The 27324-nt window shown below is 31.9% G+C and overlaps 2 protein-coding genes across 5 annotated transcripts in view; one reads left to right on the top strand and one right to left on the bottom strand.

The window, feature by feature from the left end:
- The window catches only part of LOC124355147 (kinesin-like protein KIF21A), a 214866-nt gene extending 211415 nt beyond the window's left edge, over positions 1–3451 (top strand). Inside the window, exon 25 of the mRNA XM_046806127.1 lies at positions 1086–3451. Within this exon, the coding sequence (XP_046662083.1) occupies positions 1086–1149 (64 nt within the window). The 3' untranslated portion in view covers positions 1150–3451. The remainder of the gene's footprint in view (positions 1–1085) is intronic.
- Positions 1031–27324, bottom strand: LOC124355148 (ankyrin repeat domain-containing protein 49-like). 4 transcript variants are annotated; one of them, XM_046806131.1, is made up of 6 exons: positions 27307–27324; positions 24099–24246; positions 19265–19425; positions 18010–18154; positions 16152–16346; positions 1031–1238 (listed from the first exon to the last, which is right to left on the bottom strand). In XM_046806131.1, exons 1-5 carry the CDS (start codon positions 27307–27309, stop codon positions 16159–16161), a joined length of 645 nt encoding a protein of 214 aa, XP_046662087.1. In that variant the 5' UTR covers positions 27310–27324; the 3' UTR covers positions 1031–1238; positions 16152–16158. The 4 variants fall into 4 exon arrangements, with proteins under 4 accessions (XP_046662087.1, XP_046662085.1, XP_046662086.1 ...); XM_046806129.1 differs by lacking the exon at positions 27307–27324 and adding an exon at positions 27110–27187; XM_046806130.1 differs by lacking the exon at positions 27307–27324 and adding an exon at positions 27115–27141.

Genomic DNA, 27324 nt, shown 5'->3' with positions numbered 1-27324 from the left:
CAATTAATTAAAAATAACGGATATCCTTAACAGTCTCTGTTATTGTGTTTACTTGATGTGAAAGAAAATATGTAAACATTTTATTTCATCAAGGTCTTTTTGTTTCTTAAGAGGAAAAGCAATCTATGTACAAAAAAAGAGTATCTGTTTGGATACTTGTTGAATGCAACTAATTACATCTGTGTTGAAAACCTTTTTAGAAAACCCTAATTAATTGTAATATTTTTTGAATTTGTTCATAAAACTCGAGTTCTCCAAATTTTAATTTTTGACAGTTATTTTCTTATAAATGATTTTAAAACTAGTAGCAACTGGATCTATGTTTACATATAGGGTTAACTACAGATTCCTGTAATCAAATAAAGAGCCATTAGCATACAAAATAGCTAGTTAGACCTTACAAGTATCTGCAGCATTTTTTGCAAGCTGAACCTTAAAAAAAGTTTCCAGAATTTGTACCCTGTAGTTGTATTACATCGTCATTCATTAATAAAAAGGTTTTGAGGAATTTTTGTTGATTCACACTAGTTATTATTTGTACTGTATCTTGTAACTGGGTAATAAAGTTGGTGTGAATAGTTGTGATACAAGCATTAAACAGGATAATCATTATTTTAGTACATTGCAACAAGAATTGACAAGCTGATCAACATGTTGTTAAGTGTACATCATAACTACACCTAGGAAAAAGTTAGCAGAGTCTGCTTCAATTTGCACAGTACCAGTTTTGAAGTAATAACATCCAAATCCCACAAATACTCTGTTTTTGATATGCGTGTTTCCTGCACACAAGAAGCTCTTTTGTCAGATATACATTTGCCAGCTCAAGAGTTTTGATGTTGTATAGACTATCGAAATTTAATGATATAGTTGGTATAGTCTCAATTGGTCACTACATATCATTACTCACATGTTATGTAATTAATGATACGCCAAACTACTGTAATACTGGATGAAAAAAAACTAGTTTCTTATAACATAAACCAAAATTTTAACTGTAACTAAATACAGGTTATAAAAAAGCACTTGGTCAACAATAAAAGCCTTTATTATAACAAAAATAAATGTGTTTTATCTTCTTGCAGTGACAACACGGTGCGGCTGTGGAGACTCAACAATCGCCTAGACATGTTGGTTAACGTGACGTGACATGTGTTCTTGCTGCTAGAAGTGCTCCTCAATACAATCCTGCGCTTCCTCGCCAGACTGTTCACCATCTTCCGAGCGTTCCTGCACTCCTGATAGAGTTGTACAATTATTAGTTTTTATTTTATTGTTTTAACTATGTCACTTGTATTTTAATAGTGTTGCTTTAATTACATTAGTTATGAAACCAACAGAGATTTTAACATTTTTATTTTAAGTTAAACTTGGATCAAAAATAAAATAAATGGAAGTACACATCATGAAGGCGCTAATATTTGAATCACTTAATTATACTGGCTCTATAGCCTACCACATCTATTTTGGCTGGGACACATAAAAGTCCATGATAAGGGCCTATTTAAAATGCTCAATTTAGCTAATTTACATTCACATATTGTGAAATAAATCAAAATTAGACATATTATATTCCTAATGAAAAGCTTTATAATAACTGTAACTAAATATTGCTTTACACTTCGTTTTGTAAACTCTATTTTTAGGGGAAAATATATTTGAGTACATGAAATAAAGTAGTAAAAACCTAAAATGGCTTAATATAATATATAACAAATATGTATAACTAATTCTACAGCTAGTGTAGAAAACATGCCACTGAACAACATGCATAATTTGTCTTGAAAGTTCAGCCTATTTTTTAACGAAACTTAAGTTAATTTAACGTTAGTGCCTTTAATTAGTGTCATACTACCCTATTACGAGTAAATGATGATTAAAAATATATATAATAGTGAGGCTAAATTTAATCAAAATTAATGATTTATTCAAAAGATAAAAGACTGTTTGCTTAATAAAAAGCCTTTTCATTTTATTGACATAGATAATTAAGAAAGTATATTCAGTTTATAGTTAAAAGTGATGCTAATATTTTTAACTCTGTTCCTCATTAGGTGCTGGACAGCTAATCTTCCTCTAATGATATCTTTCTAAGCAAAGATTCATTTTATCATCCAGCGATTTTACATATCATTGTCAGTATTGAATCAATTAATCTTACACTTAATCTTACAATTTTGTTATATAAATATATCTTAGATTTTTAAGCTCTAGACAATAATTTTAAAATAAAGTATCATTAGTTATTATATAAGCAGTGATTTGTAATTTCTCTGTATAAAATGCTGTTATGGCCTTTTTGCATTTATAATATTTATATTTTATTTATTACTTTATTTCTCTTATTTATTTGTCATCCATCACCTTTACTAATTTACCGTTTAAAGTGTATGTTTTAAGATTTAGTTTTATTTAAATGTGATAACAGTTTCCAAAGTATTTTAATATTAATTTGTATGACTTTTTCAATTTTATCTACAACATAGTATATTAAATCGATAAGATTGAAGTTCCACAAAGTTTTAATAGAGTAGTAGCGTTGTTCTTATAAGCTCAAAAATTATCCAACTATTATTTTTGAAAAGCTGTGATTAAGAATAAAAATATTTATAACTTTATATTTGACCATAACTTGCTTCTCCAAACATTCTTGTATAATGCAGTAAAGTATATAAAAGTTGCCTAATTTTTTGACTATGCACTTGACATTAATAACACAACAAATTATTATAAATGATATCAACAACAGTAGTTGATACGTTATAAATGAAAGAAGAAAGAAATTATAAACTTTTTGAACAAACCCTTGTGAAATATTTAAAATTTTGCATCAGACCATTAATATAAATTTTGTAATGTTGCTTTATCCACCTGCTTTTTACATTCTTATAATTCGGTTCATAATGATTTAGTTTACATTTTATAACTTTTATGCAAATTCCTCCTTTTTTTCGTAAAGATTTATTACTAAACTATGGCTTATATACAAATTTATAATAAAAAAAGTAACTTAAGTTTACAAGTCTGAATCTGTAAAAAGCATTAACATAGCTTTTATTTTGAAAGTAAGCTGTAATTTTAAATGGCTAAAGATCTGGTATTATCACCAATAGATCTTACGTTGGCAACTAACAGTTTTAGAAACAATATAAATAGCAAATATAAGTACATAGTAAAATTGTTATAACCAATAAAGATAGTGAGTACCTAACGCTATAGAATTAACAACATGTTTATATTGGTGCCTTTATCTTTGTATGTGAATAATAAATATTAAATGCACCTTTTTATAAACAAGCACTGTGTAAGACATACAAGATAGATGTATTTATATTATAGCAAATCAATGTTTTATTTTATTTTACACATGAAACGGGTTTTTCTAGAAGATATTAGATTCTGTGAATCTCTTATGTAAAAATATACATTAGTAATAAAGTATTTGTTTACAGTTTTGTTAAAAATATTATAATTTGCTGTCCTCCAGTTTTTTCCCACACCCTTCCTCAAGATTTCTTCAGTATCATACACAACTTGACTTCAAATAAAGATAAAATATCACTATATTTTAATATTTATAAATAAAAATCTTTTATTTTTTCAGTGTAAATCAAATAAAAAAAGTTTGTTTGGAGAAACTAAATTAGAAATTCCTTTTAAAAGATGTAAAAGAAATTGCAATACAATGGTCAGCATATCTTTGTCATGGAAAAGTTGATAATTTAGGCTCAGTTGGAAATTCATGTCCCTAAGAGAATCCATAATCATCAGTAGACAAAATTGTTAGATATGAAAAATAAATAAGTATCCTTGTTTACCAGTACAGAGGCAAAGAGAATCTTGGAATTTTATAATAGAATGTTAGTCCTTTGTAATAAAAAGACCTATCAAATCCTGTGGGTTGTATATGGAGGTTGTCTCTCATTGTAGTGTTGTAGTCATGATCTCTAGTAATATTTAGTAAGTGGGTTTTTGATGACCATATACTAAACACTTCAAAGTGATGCAACAGTTTGTAAAAGAACGGTGTATATACAGACTTATAGGTGATCTAAAATTTTACCCCCTATAATGTTTAGGAAGTTTATATTTCATCGTTGCAATACTTCAAATGTAAAAATTAAGTAAAATTTAGATATCTTGTTTCTGGTGACCCACAACAATTTTATCCCCACCCAATCACCAATTTTATGTTAGCCATTTTGCATAATATATTTCTAACATGTTTACACTGTAAAAAAGACCTCCAAGCAAAAAAAAAATCAAACGAAGACCAATATGCCATATTTTATGTCAGAAAAGAAGAAATATGCCTAACATTATACTGTCGTCAACACTTTAATCTTTAAAACAAAACAAGTAGAATTTGGCCTATTTTCCAGTGTTTAAATATATTTCTAGTTAAAATTTACATCAATATACACACCTAAGATTACTATATTAGAAAGAACTACCAGTTCATCAATACAATCCATCCTCTGAAGAAAAGATTTATTGTGGTGTGTTTTAAAATGAACAACTTCAGATTTTTTTTGTTAAAAAATAAATCACTTTAATTAAACTAATCATTCAATTCAGATAATTGGTGGAATTAAACGATGCAAATTTACAGTGTTTAAGCATCTTAATTGCAATTGTGTCATCAGCGTGGGATATTAAACCTTCTGTGATTACATAAAGGCCATTTACATAGACCTAATACGGTTCACACGATCAAAAGCCCTGGGTAAATCACAAAACACACCAGCAGAGGTTAGTGATGCATCCAGTCAAACTGGTACACATAGTTAACTCATTGAGGTAGTAGTTATATGAGCCTCTGCAGGGCTGGTAGCAGCAATTAAATTAGGTGAAAATGTAAGTGTTTAGTTATACCGTCATAGCTTTTTTTTGTTTATGATAGAGCAATGAAATTTGAAACATTGTTTAAAATAATTGTTCCTCTACATTTTTATATAAAATTTAAAGAACCAAAATGCTTTATTTAAAATCTTTTAAATAAAAGATTTTAAATAAAGCATTTTGGTTAAAAAAAAAACCAAAAATGTTTTTATGTACCTACATAAAAACATTTTTTGTAAAAAATAAATTGAAATGAAAAAACACACTTTTTTAAAGTGAAACATTTTAAACTGTGCATTTAGTACCTATGTTTCTTTTTAATAGTCTATGTTTTTTACACAAGAAAATATAATGAACCATATATCTCAAAATTCGAATTGAAGACAAACAAACAAAATTAAATAATCACCACTGTTATTTTAATCATTCCACACAAAAGTCAGTAGCTATGGTATCTATGATGTTCTATGGTAAGATTCATAGTTCACAATACTAGATGCAGACACGTCTTTTTATATTAAAAATATTAGACAACCTCCATAATCAGGGTCTGATTCATCTATAATTAAATTAGTGCAATGGTTTCTAGATCGGGGTATAATGCAATCTTCAAAGGATTTATCATTATCACTGTCACTTGAATTATGCTCACAATCACTGTACAACACTTTATCAACTTCAAAATCACTGAAGTTTTCACGCTCCATCATTACACATAAAGTAAACAAACAGTCAGAGAACAAATTATACAAGATGATGAACCATCAGTTGATCAGCAGCGAAGCAGACACAACATATTTTAAAAGTCAGTATGAAAGCGAAATTATTTGTTTGTGTCATCTAAACACTTAGTAAGAATCATACCAACGATATCTAGCTGAAATACGATGAACTACGTTAACAGTGTAATGTCAAATGCCGACCACGTAACCAGTGCCTGACAACGTTCAGTCCCGGCTGAGTGCCATGTAACCAACATGTGTGTCTACCTCAATGGGTTAATGTCCTATCTCTCTAACATAAAGCTATTTAGCATAATTAATTTTAGCTTGTCATTAACCTACATGTGGACGAACTTCAGGTAAAAGAAGGGATAAAGAGACCCCTTGGTGGAATGAAAGAATTGCTGAAGCAGTTAAAAACAAAAATAGAGCTTGGCGAGAATGGTTTAAGGATAGGTCAAATGAAAAGAGGGATAAATGGAAGAGACTTGCAAGGGCATCAGCAAAGATGATGAAGGAGGCAAAGGAGAGGACATGGAAGGATTTTGAAGAAAAACTGAAATCAAACTTCAAAGGAAATAAGAAGATTTTTTATGGGGTGATAAGGAACAAGACGAAACCTAAAGAAATGTTGACTAAGGTGGTGGATGTTTCAGGGGAAATCAAATGGGAGGAGAAAGAGGTTTTGAAGACGTGGAAAGAGTATTTTAAGGAACTACTGGAAGGAACAGAAAATGAAGAGGAAAGAAGAGATATGACAGAGGAGACAGAAGATGAAGAGGATTTTAGTATGTGCGAATTGGAAAAAGCGGTTAAAGAGATGAAAGAGGGGAAATCTGCGGGAATAGACGAGCTGACGGCTGAGATGATAAAGGCGGCGGGCCCATTGGGAATTCAATGGTTGTACAGAGTGATGAGAGTGATTTGGAAGGAAAAGAAGATACCAGAAGACTGGAAAATGGGAATAATAGTGCCGATTTTTAAGAAAGGCAATAAGCAAAAATGCGAGAATTACAGGGGAATAACTTTGTTGTGCCATACACAAAAAATTTATGAAAAAATACTGTTGCAGAAAATTAGACCAGTACTGGAAGAAACAGGAAGAGAGGAGCAATGTGGTTTTAGGAAAGGTAGGTCAACGGTGGATGCTATTTTTGTGATGAGACAAGTGTTAGAAAAGAGGTGGGAATACGGAAAAGATACAATGGTAGCGTTTATAGACCTACAGAAGGCATATGATAAGGTACTGAGAGAAAGGATATGGGAGAGTATGAGAAAGAGAGGATTGCGTGAGGGAATAGTAGAAAGAATAAAGAACCTGTACGGCATATGTAAAAACAGGGTAAGAATTGAAGAAAAATATACAGATACTTTTAAAACAGAGAGAGGAGTAAGGCAGGGAAGCATATTGTCACCTTTCCTTTTCAATATTATAATGGATGAAATTATTCTAGAAGTACAAGGAAACAGAGGAGCAGAAGAACTTAAGACAATAGCATATGCGGATGACATAATGATATGGGAAAATAGGGAAGAAGAGTTAGAACGAGAGTTAAACAAATGGGCAAAAGTGGCGAAGAAATATGGTTTAGAGATGAACATACAAAAATGTAAAGTAATGAAAGTAGAGAGAAGGGATGGAAATAACAAAGACGTGTTAGTTGAAGGAAAAAGACTTGAAAAGGTGAAGGAATTCTGTTATTTAGGAAGTATCATAACAGATAGGGGCACAATAAGAGAAGAGATAGGAAACAGAATATGGAAGAGTGGAAAGTTTTTCAATATGGTAAAGAAGATTGTGTGGAGTAGGAACATTGGGAAAGAATCAAAAGTATTGATGTATAAATCTTATTTTCAACCAATTTTATTATATGGAGCAGAGACGTGGCCGTGGACTAAAAATGATTTAAGCAGATTGCAAGCTGCAGAAATGAGATTTTTAAGAGGGATAGAGAAGACTACAAGAAGAGATAGAATAAGGAACGAAATAACTAGAGAAAGATTGAAGGTAGTTTCACTGCAAGAGACAATGGAAGGAAGAAGAATACAGTGGATGGGGCATGTGAAGAGGATGGGAGATAATAGAATGCCTAGAATAGCACTGGAGAAGGAGGAAGGAGGAAGAAGACCAAGAGGAAGACCGAGAGGAAGATGGGAGGACCAAGTGTGGAAAGACATAGAGAGAAGGGGACTACAGAAAATACAGGTGGATGAAGAGGAGACCTGGAACGATAGACTAAAGTGGAGGAGGCTGTGTACGACGACCCGTGAGAACGGAAACGTCTGACGATGATGATGATGATGATGATGATGATTAACCTACAATCGATTGATGTGCAGGTAGTCTGTATTGTTTCGCAGAGGGGGGGGGGGGGAGCCAAACGCAACTTTTCAGATCCCTTTACAATCAAACCAGATCATGAGTGAGCAGGAAGTGCATATCTCTGTGGAGTAGATGTGAGCCCAACCGAAATTGTTTGGAGATTACGGGCACATTTCTGGTCCAATGCCCTGAAAAGAAGCTATGTGTTTGCTTGGTATAAAGAACTTTATGAAAAAGGTTGACGACGAGAGCCATGACAGTTCCCCAAGGACGAGTGTAACTGAGATCAACATTGAAGCAATAAAAAATCTCATTGAGGAAAATCGGTGCATAACTCTTTCAAATCACAATATATTGTAGAGTACTGGATGCCAAAAACCTATCATTTTAAAGGAAAAGCAAGCAGCAGTTGGCCAGAAGTGACATTCTTCTACACGTGAACACCAGGACACATGTGGCTAACACCACAAAGCAAAAATTGGTTTAATTAGGTCGACATCCACCCTATAGCCCAGATTTGTCACCTTGTGAATTTCATCTTTTGGATCCTTCAAAGAAGCACTCAATAATTTTTGCTCCATTGGCTAATAGAACATCCAAGAGTTTCAATTATTACATTCGGTCTGTATTTTGATTTGAGAAGCCCATCTCAAAAAGGTAACAAATAGCAAAGGATATCAACACCAGAAATGCTTCCCTGGCAATTTTCGGGATCACTTTTTTCGACGTTACACCAAAATTTTAGAAAACAATTTGTTTTTAATCCAATCTTTAAAGAAGTATCTGTTTGGAATTTAACCAGTTGTTCACTCTCTTTAACGTGTAGATGCATTTCTTTGTTAAATGGATTTCATACCCACATTATAGAGTTGAAATCATAGACAGGGACATATTCGTCAAAATACACTCAGTTTGGAAAGATCTTTCTTCAATAAACTGTGTCAAAGTGGAACATGTAGTGTATTCACCATTAGCAATGATAGCCTTCTGCAAATTGAGTTTCTTTTTTAAAACCTTTCACTTTGTCTGACAGGTTTAAGATATTTGTGTTGTTTTCTTGCAACTACTTACTTAGCATGTTCAACTTTTGAAACATGAAAAACTATCTTTGACAGACAGTTCTTATAAATAAATTTATCAACGTGGTTTTTATCCTTCTGGTAAGTATATGTTTTCTGTCTCAACTCAAATATTCTTGGAAGAAGGTTACCAAGACACAACCAACAAGAACTAATGTAGGATATAACATGAACGGTCAGATCCCATGTCCTTGTACAGTTGTTCAAAAAAAGTCTTACTTTTTAGGAGTGAAGAATCTAGTTTTAAAAGTCATTACAAAACCTTCATTACTTTAATTATTAAAGTAATTTACAAGTCGTGGTTGACATAATTTTTGTATACATATGCATGATGTAAATAAAGATATTTTGACTTTGAGACTAAAGGTCTGCCAGATATGTCTATTTATTTCTTTTTAAAATAATATGAAAAAGAAATAAAGAAGAGATAAATTGAATTATTCCTTGAAGTATGCTATTCACTGCAACTATGAAGATCTAGACCAGAATTGTTTTATTACATTATTTCAGGCTAAGCAAATTATTTCTAAGCATGTGAATATCCCATGTCCAAACCAGAAGTCGAAACCAGGTCCCTAAGACATTTACCACTCAGCTACTAAGGATCTCAGGGGGAGGGAGAACTGCAAGGGGTGTATTTCAGTCACACATAAACTTGTAGCCAACTCCCCATGCCAGGGTTGATATATCAAGTCTTGGACTGATTTGATCACAAATTTTAGAGGTTCACTCAATACACCCTGTTTTGGAGGTGATTTCATTTGTGCTTGTTAAACTTCTTTCATCCGTAATTTTGTCTACAACTTTGTTCAGTTCCATATCCAAATAGTGATAACCGATCTGGCCAAAAATGTTTATCTGCTCTTCACATCTACTATTGGAGCAAATATGTATGGCCCTATTGACACGAATCTCCATTAACTTGGGTCCTTAATGATGGATTGATTTTTTTCTCAGAATGTTCCATATTAACTTCAATTTTATCTAGTTTATGAAACTTTTGGTTTGGCAGAAGCTTTTTAATTAAATTTAATTTGATAGTTTTTTTAATGGAAGGGATAAGTGAGGTTTGAGAAAACAAAAAACACATGGAAACTTAGGTGGGAGTTGGTAGACAAATTTGACTTTCCTTAGTAAATTTTGTTTGTGGCAGTTAATTTAAAATAGGTGTATAAGTTATTGGAAAATAAACCAGTGGTTTGTATTTAGAAATCATGTATGATTATTACTTTCATATACCAATTATAGTTTATCTTTATTTATTCATTTTATTATATTTTTACTGTGTAGTGTATTATCCGGTAGAGTTAAACCAATTTAATTTCAAATTGCAATTTAAACCACGAACTAATAAATGCTTTAGCTTTTCATAATAATATTAATTTTAATGTAAAATTATAGTATGATTAATCACTGAATTGTATAAGTAGGTTTTGATGATATAATAAGAAAGTTAGCTTTTGTAGCCCTTACATCTTTAGATATATTTTTATCTCTTGAGGTACTGTTGTAACTATTTATATTTTCTGTATTTGTGTAGTATTTTAAAATAAGTATAATGTTATTTGACAAATTTGATGAGATGATTGATATAAAATTAGTAAAGATTCTTGTTTTCTAGATAAATTTAAGAATCATCAAGAATCAAGAATTTATTAAGTCATTTAACTTTTACAAGTAATAGACCAAGTCAAGTTTAAAATCTAGCCTATCTCTACATTACATTTAACAAAATACATTTAACAATAACATTTCATCAAAAGTGCTGACATTTCCTTAAAACCTAAAACTTGAATCATAGTCTAAAGCTTAAAAAGGCAAGGTTAAGGTCAGTCAAGGGCAACTCAAGATATTCTTTAAGACTATAAAAAGGCTTATTGACCAAAAATCTATACAAAACCATTTTGAATTTATTTAAGTTTAACTGATGTACCCAATGAGGCAGCATATTGAACATTTTTATGCTGATACAATCAAACCAGTTTTGTGACACACTTAATCTAGAAAAAGGCTGTTCCAGTTTCCAGTTATTTCTCGTGCTGTGCTGATGGTTGTCACTCCTAACTATTACTTCACATTGGTCTACCCTTTCCTTAATTTTACAAAGACATACATAGATATATACATTAAAGACAGTTAAAATTCCCTCTGATACAAAAAGTGGTCTGCAGTGTGCATTGAAGGAAGCCCTAGTCATAACTCTAATGGCCTTTTTATGTAAAAGAAGAACCTGTTTTACATTACAGCTACTACCCCAAAGATGGATACCATACAATAATATGCTGTGAAAGAAAGCAAAGTAGGCATTCCTCAAGATAGCCAACGGTAATACGTTCCGTAAATGCCTCAAGAGACAAACCACTCTACTTAACCTACCACATACACTTTGAATATGCAAACTCCAACTTAGGGTCAAGTATTATACCTAAAAGTTTGGCATCGTTACAGTGTGCAATATTTACTGGGACTTTGGTCATGGTAAAAAGCAGACTTTGGGTTTTAGTTTGGTTTAGAGATAGACCATTTGCTTCAAACCCACTTAGACTCTCTGCTTGGGCATCAGCCATAACTATACTAAGATTACACAACTCACTATTAGGCTTACTATTAAACAATGTTGTGTCATCAGCAAAAATTATTGAATTACAACTAATACTAGAAGGTAAGTCATTTATTAAAACTAAAAACAAAAACGGGCCGAGGACCGATCCCTGTGGTACTCCATTTGTAACAGTCGCAATATCAGAAAGCGTGTTATTTACACACACTCTTTGTGTACGGTTTGCCAAATAAGTTTGAAAAAATTTTAGCTCCACACCTTTGAAACCATAGAATTGTAGTTTAGAAAGAAGGATCTAATGTGGTACACAGTCGAAGGCCTTAGTGAGGTCGCACAAGACTGCAAGAGTGCTTGAATGTACTTCAAAACCTTTAAGTACAGATCTAATAAGGCCCTCGACTGCATCCACAGTTGATTTACCTTGCCTAAAACCAAATTGGAATTTAGAAAATAATGAATTGCTTTCAAAAAATTCATTTACCTGGTGTTTTACAGTTTTTTCCATGATTTTTGAAAATATGGGTACGACAGAGATGGGCCGATAGCTACTAGCAGACGTCTTGTCACCCTTCTTGTAAATGGTAACCACTTTTGATTCCTTGAGGGAATTCACCAGATTGTAGACACTGATTTATAAATCTTGTTAGTGGGCAAACTACTGAGGGTAGAACCCTTTGAACTAATATGGCATTGATATCAAACACATCATTACTTTTACTACTTTTCATAACACTTTACATATTTAGACACTTGATCACAAGACACTGGCTTCCACCGGAACTCGACGTCTACAGCTTGGTTTTTGGAGAGGTGATCCATGGCAGTAGAAAGGGATTGACCAACTGCTTCTCGAACTTCTGCCACTGAAGAGATGAAATAGGAGTTGAAGTCATCAGCAGAGATGTTGTAGTCATCTTTAGGTACTGGTGTCTTCTTCTGAGCATTGATGATCTCCCACGCCTTCTTAACTTTATTAGGTGCTGAGTTAATGAGGACTCAATTTGACTCAATTTCTGCAAGGTGAAGTGATTTTTTATATTTTGCTCTAGCCACAGTATACTTTTTTCTCATTTCTGCCACAAACAGATTATAGCGCAAGGCCCACTGTAGTTTATGGTATAGACTTTCAACTTCTCTCTTCATTGTGAGGTGCTCATTTGTATACCATTTCCTTTTTTTATTTTTAAGAATTGAATCAGAGTTCCTCTTGCTAATGGTTTTCACAGGAATATAACTATCCATGCCTGTAGTAAAGAGCTTGGTAAAAAGATCAAATGAGTCAGTTTGGCCATTTGAGAAAATTGAATCCCAATTTACACTTTCCAGATAGCCAATAAAATTTTCAATGTTACGATTACTAAAACAGCGAACTTGCACCTTCTCGGGAGTTGTATTATCCCCATGTTCATGGAAGTTTGAAATTTTAGCTGCCAAAGCGTAGTGGTCAGATATCGGCTCCTTTATAATTATAAATAGAGTTTCTTGGGAGATTTGTAACAATGTTGTCCAGGCACGGCGTTCCTCTTGTAGGTCACATAGTAGCAATCCACAGTTCATAGGACATATTTGAGTGCCAATGTAGCATTTTCACTTTCCATGAGAACATTAATGTTTATATCGCCACATATCAGGATAGGCCACTTCAGTTTTGACAGATGCAGAATGAGCTGTTCCAGTGAATTTAGGAATATCTCCAGATCACTATTTGGTGCTCTGTAAATGAATACCAGACTCACCCTAGAGTTGGAAAAGTGCAGATTTATAGCTACAATTTCACAGTGTTTTTCTACACAAAACTGCTCCACATTTACAGTTTGGAAGTTTACACCTTCTTTGACGTAAATTGCAACCCCGCCTCTAGTTTGCACGGTTCTGCAGTAGGTTGCTGCCTGAATATAGCCTCTTATGCGTGCGTAGCCTATAGTGTCTGGTGTATACAAATGTTCACAGATACAGATAGCAGAATAATTTTCATTGTCTAGAATAGAGCCTAATTCATCTAACTTGTCCGCTAATGATTGTGTATTTATGACAAAAATATCATATACTTTTGTTGGGTTAGGATCACAAATTTGATCTACAGTATTGGGCATGGTCCTCTTTGAAGGGTTTTCACTGGCACTTAGTTCTAGTTTGGAATAGTACATTGAGATGTTTGTTTTTCTACCACCTCCGATTGGACTTGTTGGAGGGTTTTCTAAGACCCGTTCCCACTGCTTGAACTTTCCAAGTTTAAAGCGTCAGTAGGCTTTTTAGTTAAATTTAAAAACTTAGCCACATAAATTTTAACCGGCCAAAAATCCGATGAATAAATTTCAGATAGGTCGCTAGCCGGAAATCCTACTTTAAAAGATGAGTAAAGAAAGCTCAAGCTAAAAACTGAAAAGAGTTTGTGCTATAGATATTAAGCCTTTGGAGACCAGTCTATATTACAAGAAATAAACTAGAAATAACGGGTTATTTCATGGGATTTGCATAATTTAGGAGAAGTGGCTATATTTTAGGAACTAAAATCATATCCTTTATCTGTTTTTTATTTATTTGCATATATATATATTGTATATTATAAAATGAGATACAAGAATATCTAATTTATTTGCAAAATACATATTAGTATGATTTTTTTAATACTCATAATAAGTATTGTACATTTTCAAACCACTCCTGAAAAAATTACTTTCAAACCATTCCTGGTCAATGATAAAAAAAGTTGAAGCATAAAGCCATATGTATTCTAACTGTGAATATGTGTGTATACAACTACAAAAAGAATAACTCATAAAAATTCTCAGTTAGGAACATTATATATATTTATATACATTTTGTACAAAATACTAAATGCCGCGTTTTCCAACAATGGATGGATAAAATTGGACTCTTGTGAACTAAACCAAACTTTTTCCACATAGGCCTACTCTTAGTTCAGTACACTGACAAAAAATTTATTTACAAAATAAAAAAATGAATTTGCATTAAACTTAGCACACATTATATGGATAAAATATTCCATGCAATCCTCATTCACACTTCTTGCAAGTTATTGCGCCACTTCGTAGACTTTATGCTGCCCACAGCACAACATCCTTCCTTATTTCCTGGCAATTTGAAAATCCTCTCCTCTTCTACAATTGTATTTTCTCCTTGCCCTATGTGACCTAAATTTGTTTTTCTTGCCATCTAAAGTAGGCTTCTTCAATGACAGATATCATATACTAATTTTTGTTGATATAATGATGGGTGCATATCTGAAAGTCTCTTTACCATTAGCTCCAACAAACCCATGCTAAAAATAGATTTAAATAGGCTATAGGCTTAGAATCTGGTAGAGGACAGTGCTTGGGTCCAGGTAGTTCAAAGTACATAAATCTATGTTCACTATCCTGGGGCAAAAACATGTAGGACATATCATCCATCCCCTTCTTCAATTTCATTCCAGTCATCATCCTCTCAACAGGAATGTCTGGACCCCAATCATTACCAAATGTTACACCCCTAGCTTTCACTCTACCTCCCTTGCTAGGCCTATTCTAACACTAATTTAGTCGGTCTCAACGTCACTCTCATCACCATAACTGATTGGAATTAAACGAATAGGCTTATCAGAATGATGTTGATGATGGTGGTTGGTTTGATTCATTAAGTTCCCATAATGCATCTTCATCAGAATCGTCAATGAATGAGCCATCCACTGAGGAAATAACTTCATCCTCACTTTCATTCAACTCACTTCCAGACTTCTATATCAAGTTCACTACAATGTAAATCATTGTAAAACCAAACACTTATTGTTCTTCACGTAAATAAAACGAAACACAGAAATAAGAAACACAGCATAAATAATACTTTTTACAATGTAAACACATCTTAGCAACTTTCTGTTTGTTTACTCCCGAGAAGCAGCAACTGGTGCATAGTCTGACCATAGAGGAAGCAGACGGGCAACATTGCGTATATACAGACAGAATAAACTAACGAAAAGTCAAATACTATTTACAAAACCATTATATTTAATTATATTGGTTATCTCTTTAGACGTTTTTCGTCAAAATGTGTCATTGAATAAATGAAAAACATTTATTAAGAAACTCTGATATATGGGAAGTTTGCTGTACTCGCTACTATTCTGATATATCAGAAGATGGTCTCTTCTGATACAGGATAAAAGGGGAATTTTAGTTTAGAGCTTTTTTTTCATTGTAATAGCCAAAAGCACATTATTATGAACATTTGAATTGGGCTAAAAAATGAAATTATTGTATTGTATATGAGTATTGACAAGAATTAATGAATAGCTTTATATGTATTAATATTGCACACAATTAATGGAATAATTTAGTTTTATTAATAATAGACCAATAACTGGTGAAATTCGACTTTAAGAGCAGTAGATTCATCTTATTTTTTACTTATTTATTTTTAAACAGTTTGCTACTTGAGGAATCATTTTCTTTTATTAGTTTCAATGTATTCTATACCAACCAGAACAGATGATTTGAAAACCATTGATGTGTATTTTAAACTTAAAAACAAGTTTTCAACTTTACTTATTGAAAATAAACCACTTTTACACTAATTCATTTGAACATCCAGAACAAACATAAAAATCAAATGACCAATTTACTTACAAATTGTTCATAACTGGAAACATGGTTCGATAATTTCAAATAATTTATAGTGAGGTCCACTTCTCTTTGCTATTTCGAATGCAGTTTCATTACTTTGGTTCTTGATGTCTGGTTTTATCTCGTGGTGCATCAAAAGCAACTCCAAGACCTCTTTAGCATAACTGTTTGAAGCAGCTAGGTGTAATGGTGTTATATCTGCAACAGTCCAAACAAAAGGTTAATACAAAATATCTGTGATCACATTTTGCGAAACGAGTAGAGAAAATACAAAGCTGTTGAGAAAAGCTCTCGCAAAATTAAGGCAAAGAACTAACCGCGGAAAATGTATATCTCATTTTGAAAATCAGTTTACAGTGATAAAAATATTGTTTTTCAATGATACTATAAGATTATACATTTTGTCATTACCTATAATTTCATGTATATAATATATTAGACATGTGCGGCGCCACTGGTCGACAAACTGTCTGGTTGGAAGACGCTTGCCTACTTTCGGATCAAAAAGTATAAGTTAGGTACCAGAGTTTGAATGTTAACCACAAACTAACTAATAGAGCTAAAATTATGGGAGTTATAATAAACTTAAGCTTGTTTTGTGTCTGTAAGAATAAAAAAAGTACCGGTTTTGGCATTTTACTACTAAACTGCAATTTTTTAAAGTTAAATTATTAATTTATTACGGCTCCTTCTTGCACTTAAGGGCACCAGTTAACCCCGCATGATCGTCGCAACATTGCCCTTGATAGTTTTGACGGTTCGTGTGTTCCAATGAGCATGCACCAGCCACGGCAAATTAACAAAATCTGTTTAACTAAGTTTAAGTGGTGTTAAAAACTATAGTTTTAAATTGTGTTTACAAAAATAAATTGCCTTTAAAACAAAAATAATGACTGATTTATGTCTAGACGCAAAAATAACTCCAGTAATTTTTGTTAGATTGTGGTTAATGTTCTGTCTATACTTTTTGATGCGAGAATATTATCCAACGATGGCCATGTTTGTTGGTATGACAGGCGGTGCTGATGCGCTGTGGCTGACACACACCAACAAAAACGAACGCTGTACACTGCTAAACGTCTTGTTGTGGCAACTGTAACTAGTACTTGAGATATTTTGAGGTTATGTTGTAGTCTGATTTTATTTTCAAATGACAGATATTCGTAAAAGGTTAAGTGTAACCAATTTAAACAATTTGTTAATGATCTCTATTGAAGGTACTAATAAAAAAACCAATCCATTTCAATGAGGTTTAAACATTGGTGTTTAAAAAACAAAGAAGGCTACAGATTGAATAATGTTGGAAGAGCCTAATCTTTGAATTATTGAGGTTCTAAGTATTTTAACAGAGGTCTTAAGTATTTTAAATGTAAATATTGGTTCTGGACGCTAAAGTATTATAGATCTTCAGACGGTTTTTCAAGTATTATTATAATCTCCCGCGGAATACCAATGCTATCAATAAGTGCTACAAGACAAAAATGTTTGCTAAAATTTCTGAAGAGCTTGTAGCATTTTTGCTAAGAAAATTTTCATCTCAGCTTAAACTCTGATACAAACTTTAATCGTACACAAAACATTGAACTGAATAGTTAATTTAAAAGTAATGATAAAACATTCTGGATTCAAGGCAGAATAGTTTTCTCCATTGTAATATTTACTTTTAATAAGGGTTGGAACGTTATGTATGAATTTTTTTTTATCAGGGATTGAAAGTATTTACTTAACAAACATTTTATTATTAGCAGGCTTAAATAAAATACCCTATTATTTTTGTTACTGCCCTCTTTAAACGGCTCTTCTGTTCATAGTAAATAAATAAAACTCTACCATATGTTATTTAGAGATTGATGAACAATACCTCCCACACTGAGCGCATTGATGTCCGCACCATAGGCGAGAAGTTTGGCAACACACTTGACGTTATTCCACTTGCAAGCTGAATGTAAAGGTTGCCAACCGTCCTCAGTCTTGGCAGCTATATTTGCTCCATTTTGGATCAATATCTATCAAACATCAAACATAAAATTATTGTATTTTGCAATACTTTCTCAACGTAAATGATCAGAAAACTTGTTAAGATAAAGAGAGCAAAGCCAGTTTATCTTTTGTTTGTTTTTACTCCCTGTTTATGGTAATTTATGGAAGTGTAAAGGCTGTTTGTGTTTAAACCAATTTATTAGGCTGGGTAAGTGCTTATAATTAACATGATATTTTTATGTACAAAAATAAATGTAATATTTCATTCTGTATGTGTCTAATACGTCATTCTGTCTTAAAACACTGTCAACGTTGGACACTTTTTTATGCTCTTCCTATCAAATGTTCCTTTTGTCTGAGCTCTGACTATTCAAGGCATAGTCTTTTAGATAACTCAAATGATATAATTAACGAATTTAATAAGGATTTTATTCCATTACATTGAAACACATAACAATATATGTATAACCAGATTCCTTAAATATGTATTGTTCTCAACAGTTTTAATTTCCAAAATAATACTTGTGTTTTCACAAATTCTAACAATATAAAATATTATCAGGCAAGGTAACAAAAATGTTAAAGTTCTTTTAAGTTCATAATTTAAAAATAAGATTTTTTGTTTTACATATAGTTTGTTTAATCTGTTCTTACTCTTGTACTTGTTGATTTCCTGTTGTTATTATATCTTACTTTCCAGTACCTATTTATAATAGTTCTTTTCTTTGTCAAATTTCGACCTTACTTAAAAACCTTCATTGAAGACCATTTTAATGTTGGATGTACTCACATTTTCTATTCCCTTATTTGTATTAGACTCTCCCCGTCTAATGCCACAGCACGTCTGACTGCTCTTTTCATGATAAAATGGGAAAAATCTATATACACAATTATATTGTGCTGTGCATTATAATCTTTGGTCTTAACTCTGAAGGTCATATCATCGCACTGTGCGATGTACTTGAACCACAATGATAGCAGATGATTTTAATTTTGAGTGAGAAATACAGAGAGTAAAACACAATAAAGACAGAGGGTTATAACTTACATACCTGGTCGGTATGTGTCATACTCTACTACTTACAACCTGCAAGGTAGAAATTCGTTATTATACGATATATTCCCAACTCTCGTACCTCAACTGCATCCACATGGTTATTGTAACTAGCTCGGTGAAGGGGAGTGTAACCATCTTTGTCCCTAACATGGACAATTGAAGGATTTTCGTTAATTAATTTGAGAATATTTTCCGTTTTACCATTTTCTGCAGCCCACAATATCTCTGTGTTTGGAGAACCTAAAAAATAAGCATAATTCATTTTAAAATTCAACACAGGCTATACAGTTTGAACTCCATTATAGATAAGGCTGTGGTTGTCTAAATGCATTGATTAATCCAAAGCCCACATTTTAAGTGCTCCGAAGTAGATGTCAAACTATGGGTGGATATATGACAATGATGTGTACGAAGAGTGAAATACTTGATGCCATCTTATTTTACTATTCATTCCTACAGTACATTCAATGTATACAAAAAGTGTTTTACGACTAGATGCAGTTTTTATAACTATAATAATGTAAATTACATTAATTTTCAGATAACATATAAGTTGGCCTGATAATAAATCAATATCCACTTATACTGTAATAAAACTAAACGTTAATTATTAACAAACATTAAGAACAATAAATTAACAGAGACAACCAAGACAAACTATATTCAAGAATTAACAGATACATTTATTATAAGATACAAAATCCAAAAGTATTATTGAGGCATGATCATATTCATAGTACGAAAATACAGGTGCTCAAAGTATTGTCACTATATTTTTCATGCTATGATTCTTGCTTCAATAATAACAGTTTTGAATTTTGTAAAAAAATGTAGAAGCCTGAATGTCATTTTAGTACATTGACAGCCACACGGTATTTAAAGCCCTGTTCTCCTATGAGTTCAGGTCAAGGACTGTGTGGGATAGTTACATAGTAAACTCTTAAGTAACAGGCAGTCTTAAAAATCTCCTATGTGTTGGGTCTACTCTACAGGGTGCCCCAAAATTACAGGATCAAACTTCACCAAATTGTTCAGGAGGTCAAACTGAACGAAAAATGTTATATAATGTATAGTCCTATCTTGCTTCATTTATCTTAGATAGGACGTTTTGTTTTTTACATACAATTAATTTTATTTTCAATATGGGTTTACCGATTTTGTTGAAACTTGGCATAAATATTATAAACATGAACATAGGTTGTAAAAAAATATTTTAAAAAAATCTTTTGTGTATTTTCAAAATGGCAGCCATTTAAAATATTAAAACTTAAATAACTTGAAAACCAACCATTTTATCAAAAAATGTTTAGAATACTAAGTTTTTGCGAATTGTGTAACAAATCCAACGTTACCATTTCTATGAAAATCGGTTCATAAATGGGCTGGTTTTCGAAGTTTATGTCCGTCTGGACATCATTCTTTCTAGCAACATACTCATTTTTTGTATGTGCCTGAATTCAAATCGAAAGCAAACATTACAGTTGAACAGCTGTTTTTATCAAACAACTGTTTTTATTAAACAGTTGTTTTTAAACACAATTAGTTTTCTATTGTTGTTATAACGTAGGTATGGTCAGTGTGGTCACACAATTAACTGTAGTTGTGTATTTACTAAAGTTATTAAGTTTTTTCATGTTTAAGATGGAAAACTTTTCCAATGCAGAATATACAGATATTAATTTCAACAAAATCAGTAAACCCGTATTGAAAATAAAATTAATTGTATGTAAAAAACAAAATGACCTATCTAAGGTAAACGAAGCAAGATACGACTATACATTATATAACATTTTTCGTTCAGTTTGACCTCCTGAACAATTTGGTGAAGTTTGGTCCTGTAATTTTGGTACACTCTGTAGAATTAGACATAAAGAAACCACTGGTGAATTAGCAGACATAGCATTGACAACGAAGTTCAGTGAAACATAGCTGTTCTGTGGGATAACCAGGAAATACATAAGTAATACACATTCACTCCAGGAACTCAGAATAAGTAAGCTTGTTTTACACTCACTTTTCAGAGAAGTTACCTTTGAAGAGAGGTGTTCTGTATAAGATAACAGAGCTTTGTTACAGAACACTGTCATTTTAGAAAGTACCTTCACAAGTTGAGAGTTTTCGATAAAGACTGTGCTGACTGTTTGGACAGAATGAGCAACACTGCCGAGCACATGATTTTAGAGTGCAGTGAGCTTGTGGAAGAGGATACAAGTCTACTGGTTAAGAGCCATAGGATATCCGATAGGGAGTTCAATGGCACGTTACAGCACTTTGTCAAGCTTCTTGAACAAGCTGAGTGTACTCAGAACACTCTTTTTTTACTCGATGGAGTGCAAAAAGCCCTTGAAGGCTGACATGCATAAGAAGTTCAGTTCACTCCGTTTGAATAGAACAGTCTTGTTTCTAAGATTAATCTTTAGCCCGGTTTTACTGAATGTTTAATAACAAGCAAAAAGTGCCAACGGACATCTGATAAAAAAAGAATTTTAATTCTTCAAATGCATATTTCTGCTTTTGTTTTTTTTATTTGTTTGTTCATAAAGAAACAGGCTATTGTTTATCTGTCTTGACACATAACAGAATGTAGTTCCATTATTTAATTAGCAACAAAAATACAATCAAGTTGGTTATGTGCTCACCAAGTCAGCTATTTTGAGACTCATTTATAATGAGTTTGTGTATATTTGGGTGGTTTGTTTTAACAATTTATTAAATTACTCTCTTCTACTTCATCTTATTATTATAGATTGTTCTTAAGTAAAAACACAATAAGGATAATATCCATAACAGTGAAGTTGTTAATGAAGTTAGCATTGTTGACAATAATTGTGAAGGTGACCGTAGCTTTTCCCTGTTGTTTGATATAATATAACTACATTTAGGTGTTCCCATGAGTTTCCGGTTTGATCTTAACTACTCTTTTGTTTGGAGAGTTGAAAAAAATATTTGATTAAATTTGAATCTATATTAAAGGGTTATTTTTACAAAAGGTTATTGTAAATAAAATAAAGAAACACATATGACTCCCATATCTACTTAAAGTAAATTAAATTGTACTCTTGTTTATCTACCTATTTTTTACCCATAGAGATTTTAAAATCTCAAAATGTATCATAACCAATTTTGTGCAGTACTTAATTTTTAATGGGCTAATTTTTAGGGTTTATTTTTAGTGAATTTTGTTCCCTTTTTATTGGGAATTAAATTAAAAAGTATGAATTCATGACACCATATAAAAAAAAAAAACAACAGGAACTTTATTAAAGCCTTGGGAAAATCGGAAAACATAGTCTGGCACTTATCAATATATTAAGTAATAAATAGCTGGCTCTTTTGAGTAGATCACATAAAAATAATGGCTGACACTCGAATTATTAAAAATATGATTAATTAACATTGAAAAGACAAAGGAAACTAAGGGACTTATAATCAGACCCTAATGTGAGAGATTGTCTCAAGTCTCACTGGGTACTGTCTGAATGATATGTTGTAGTCAATATACTTAATTATACATAATATGGCCAAGCATTTTTGGATAAAAGCATTGTTTACTTAGTTTTTTCAGAGAATTGAATGCAGTGGAATGTGGAAAATAATCAAACCTCAAGGTGCCAATAAAATCAATTGTACCATCCACAAATTCACCAGTGGCTTAAAAGAGCTCAAATAGACAAGCTATTTAGATAAAATAATTTTAATGTTATGATAGCTACACAGCAAAATCCTTAACATTAAAAACAAAGTTAAATACTCATTACAAGCAGTCATACGCATTAACCTTGACAGAATTGATGTGGCAGTTTTGGTTGTAAAAACACATTTCATTGTACTTAAAAAAGTAAATATATGGTTGATACCATTGTGAGAAAGTGTTATATGTTGGCTTGTATTTCTATTATTAATTTTTACTTATAATTCTGTTTGCTCTTCAATATGTCTGACCAGTTTATTCTTTACAATTTGTGGTTTTGTGAATAGACATTATAATGAACACTAATTATACAAAAGAGAACACAGTCGAATGAGGTATTTATTGGACACTGTTGGTCATTTGTGTAACAATTACTCATTATACAGTGATGTTAATGTGTGATAGATTTTTTTATTGGAGACACATGATGACAAAACTAAACAGAATGGACGCCTGTAAACTTCAAAGCATTTTCAATAAACTTCAAAGTTGACCATTAAACAAATTAAAACATTTGCCTCTAAATTATTAAATTGAATTTTATTTATGAATATAACATTAAGTTTTTCTTGTAAGGTATATATTTTTGGAAATGTTATTTTATTATTTATATTAAGATATTTATGAATTTCTGTGAAGCATACTCTGGTAATTTGCTCACAGGGTGTATACTTGCATAGGTGCAGAAGAGGTTGGAAGTGGGAGCTGCTCATGAAATGTACAGCCCTGGTACTGCATAAAATATTAGTTTTTACTATGTTTTGCGGAAAAAAAAGAAATTTATAAGTAATACAGATTACTTACTAATAAATTATACTTAACATAAATTAATAATAAAAAGAATGTTATTTGTGTTCAGGAAGGTTTACCTGTATTTTATCATTTTAATAACCATTCATAAAAATGCGAGCAAAGTTCAATGAAATTTATTCATGTACAAAAAGGAAATCATATAATGATGTGTTTAAATGCTGTGCAGTCTACTTTTTGGAATTCTAAATCAGATATGACGCAAGATTGGTATAAGAATTTTAAATTATCCAAACCAAATTCACATTAATTATCCTATTTTAACACTACACACATAAATTTACAAATTTCAGGGGATCACAAAAAAAGCTTAAATTGTCCCAATTTCAATGTACTTGAAATTTATGTAACAATTTTTTACTTAGCATCCAATAATTGGGAACAATAAATTTTAGACACTCTGCACTCATACCATGAGGGTTCAATTCCTCGTCAACCCCTTCAGTATCATCATCCCAACCGCTAACATAGCTAGATCTCACATCATCTTTAGTGATTACTGGTAAATCTCTTAATTCATCTTCACTAGAATCATTTTCATTATTTTCCATCGCTGTCACCTGAAACAATAATGGTTTAATTTAAAGTTATTTGAGTTAAAAGTTTTGAATAAGTTTTGCTCACCTTTAAAATTAATTAAGTTATGGTCGTTTTTTTCTTTACATTGCTTATTATGTTTGTACAAAGTTAGTTAAATTCATAGTCTATTTGTTATTTTCAAATTTATTTTTATCAATATTGACAGGACTTCCAAGATTCATGTTATTAACATAACATATCCATCCATCTACATAAAACAATATGAGGCCATTGTCTACTGCGACCTGGGAAACAAAATTTGACAGAGCAAATAAAGTATTGTAAATTAACCAGACCATAACTTCCTATTATCTTGCAAGAAAACTAATTCTTCTTTTATTATTCTAAAACTTTGTTATTTGTAATTTTCATCCTTTTAAACACCTATATTGTTTTAACCCTTTGCATGCCACTAATAAATCTATTAACTTTCCTATAACGCCAAGACAAGTAAACAAGTTTTTTTCTTTAAGTTCAAAGCTAATTTTTATAACTAAATTATAAAAGGTAAAAGCAAAAAAAAAAAATGAAACAGGAAAGTTTAATTAAAATTAGCGTACTTATAGTAAAAATAAAAAGAACTATTTAACATTTTTTTAAAGAAATTCAAATTTCATTGTAAAATGTAATTAAACTGAAAAGTTTTATAATCTACTAATTATTAAATAGTATATTTTCTAATCACAACACTACCACACGATGAAGAATAATAATGAGATACATAGTAGATTTGCACTCGTGACAAACCGAGAAAGCAGTAATACATGCCACGGGTATGTTTGGTTATGGCTCTGTAGGAGACGCAGAACTGACGAGCGGGTGTTTGGAGTTAGACAAAGGGCGCTCCCCTTCTGCTGCAGAGTAAAGTCGTTTATAAATACTTTTTTGGAAACCGCAATAAACGCATCGGTCATTTTGAAGACCTTTTGTGAACTAAAAAAACTCTCAAAGAGACGTAATCTACAATAACGGATAAAACTGTATTTGGCGTTTCGGTCAAAGTCTACCATTTTAATATATTCGTCTACGGCTTGGGAAGGGTTAAACCATGTTAAGGAGGATTAATATGAAACTTTATTTTGTCAGCCCGGCATTAATTTCATATTTATTAGTGACAGTTGTGGATAGAGTACGATAAACGGACCTGGTTTTTTGAATATTGATATTGACAAACGATATTACTACATTGTAACCATCGATGTAACCGATGCTGCTTAAAAATAACTAACTCATATCATTTGTAAACACTTTTTAAGATAATAAAAAGAACATTTTACTTTTTAATAAGTGATTGTCAAATTCAAAATTACAGAATTAGAAAACTACTTGAAAGTAGCTAACTATGAAATTGCTTTAAAATATGGTAAAAATGTTTTCATTGGCTCCACGACATTGGTGTGGTGCTGAAAAACCCATTACGTGGACAAAAGTCATAGACATGTAGAAGGCACGTTTTGGGTTGAGTAAATGTGGTTTTGTGCATTTTACCAACAAACGTAGTGACTTTTTAGACCCAGCAATTGGTGGTCATACCAATAATTAGACAGTCAAAAGCTCGTGGAGGGCTGTAAAACGAAGTTTAAAAAGTTGCGTACCAACCGACCTGTTTTTGGGTTGGGCTGAGAGAGAGAGATGCTTTCAAACACTTTTTGAAAGTAAGAAAAAAACTTAAAAAATGTTCCTATTTTCTGTTCGGTAATTCTAAGCAATATATGGGTCAACCTCGATTTTTCTCATATTACAATATAATGTTCCAATAGTCAATTAGAAAAGGAAATGACTAGAATTTCACTGCTGGACTATGACTATAACTGCTGGAAAGCAGTTATGGGGAGCAGGCAACTTCCAGACGGTCATATATTGCTTAGAATTACCTATTAGTGATCAGGGGCACTGACGTGATCTGGGCTTCAAATTTGGAACTAATCGAGTTAATTTTTTTTTCTAAAAGAGCAAGCAGCGCGAAGCGGGCAGGCATCGTGCGTGATCTGGGTATATACTGAATTAATTTCAGTCCGCGCGGTTTTATCTCGGCGTTATCAGTCACTGGCGGCCTTTCCAGAAAGAAATTCTAGTCATTTCCTTTTCTAATTGACTATTGGAACATTATATTGTAATATGAGAAAAATCGAGGTTGACCCATATATTGCTTAGAATTACCTTCTGTTCTAAACGTTTGTTATGTTGTGTTAACATTTTGTTATTTATTACGAGGGATTCCTGTCATAATTGTTTATTTTATCATTACGGTTCCTTTACTACTTATGATATTGTCATTGTGTAAATTAAACTATTTATTTCAATTTTAAACATAAATATATTATGACTGTAAAAACCGATGGTAGTCTCATATTCAACATAACCTATGAATATTATTTATCAATGATTATACTAATCAATACAAAAAAAAGAAACAGATCCGCTTATCCTACTCTGCCCACAGTAGACAAAATAACTAACTATAAGCAATTATTAGAAAAACATTATTTACAGAACAATATTATTTTCATCAGTGAACATAACCTATATCATGTGTCTTTAAGAGCTCTATCACGTTTAGCTAAAAATGCAGGAGACAACATGTAGGGATTTTATATAATTACAATAGTGCTCTCATGCAACCAATCTTGCTTTTTTTATTAGGTATTATTGGAATAAATAAAACTCTACTAACTGGATAACAAAGTGTTTACCTAACTCGCTTATCGATTAAATGAGCAATATTTAAAGTGTAAGTTTTCTACTATAGTTCTTAGACCTTTGTGTGGTTTAATTTGTTTTAGTTAAAAATATAAATTATAAATTGTCATTTTGTAACAAGTGCTATTAAGAAATGTTTATAACCAAACCAAACCAAACATCTAACTGCCACGGCACTCGATGCCGATATTCCGATTCGACAATCATGAATCGACGTGTATTATGAGAATAAAAATAGTTAAGCAAGTGAACGGGAATGAAGCGTATTAGAGACATTTCAGGCGCAAAATGACATCACTTATCTATTAATAAAAAAAATTGTATTTATTTCAACATATTACCATTTTCTAACAAGAATA

This window comes from Homalodisca vitripennis, chromosome 2, assembly GCF_021130785.1.
Source record: "Homalodisca vitripennis isolate AUS2020 chromosome 2, UT_GWSS_2.1, whole genome shotgun sequence".
NCBI classification, from domain to species: domain Eukaryota; kingdom Metazoa; phylum Arthropoda; class Insecta; order Hemiptera; family Cicadellidae; genus Homalodisca; species Homalodisca vitripennis.
This window is presented reverse-complemented; position numbering and strand designations above follow the sequence as displayed.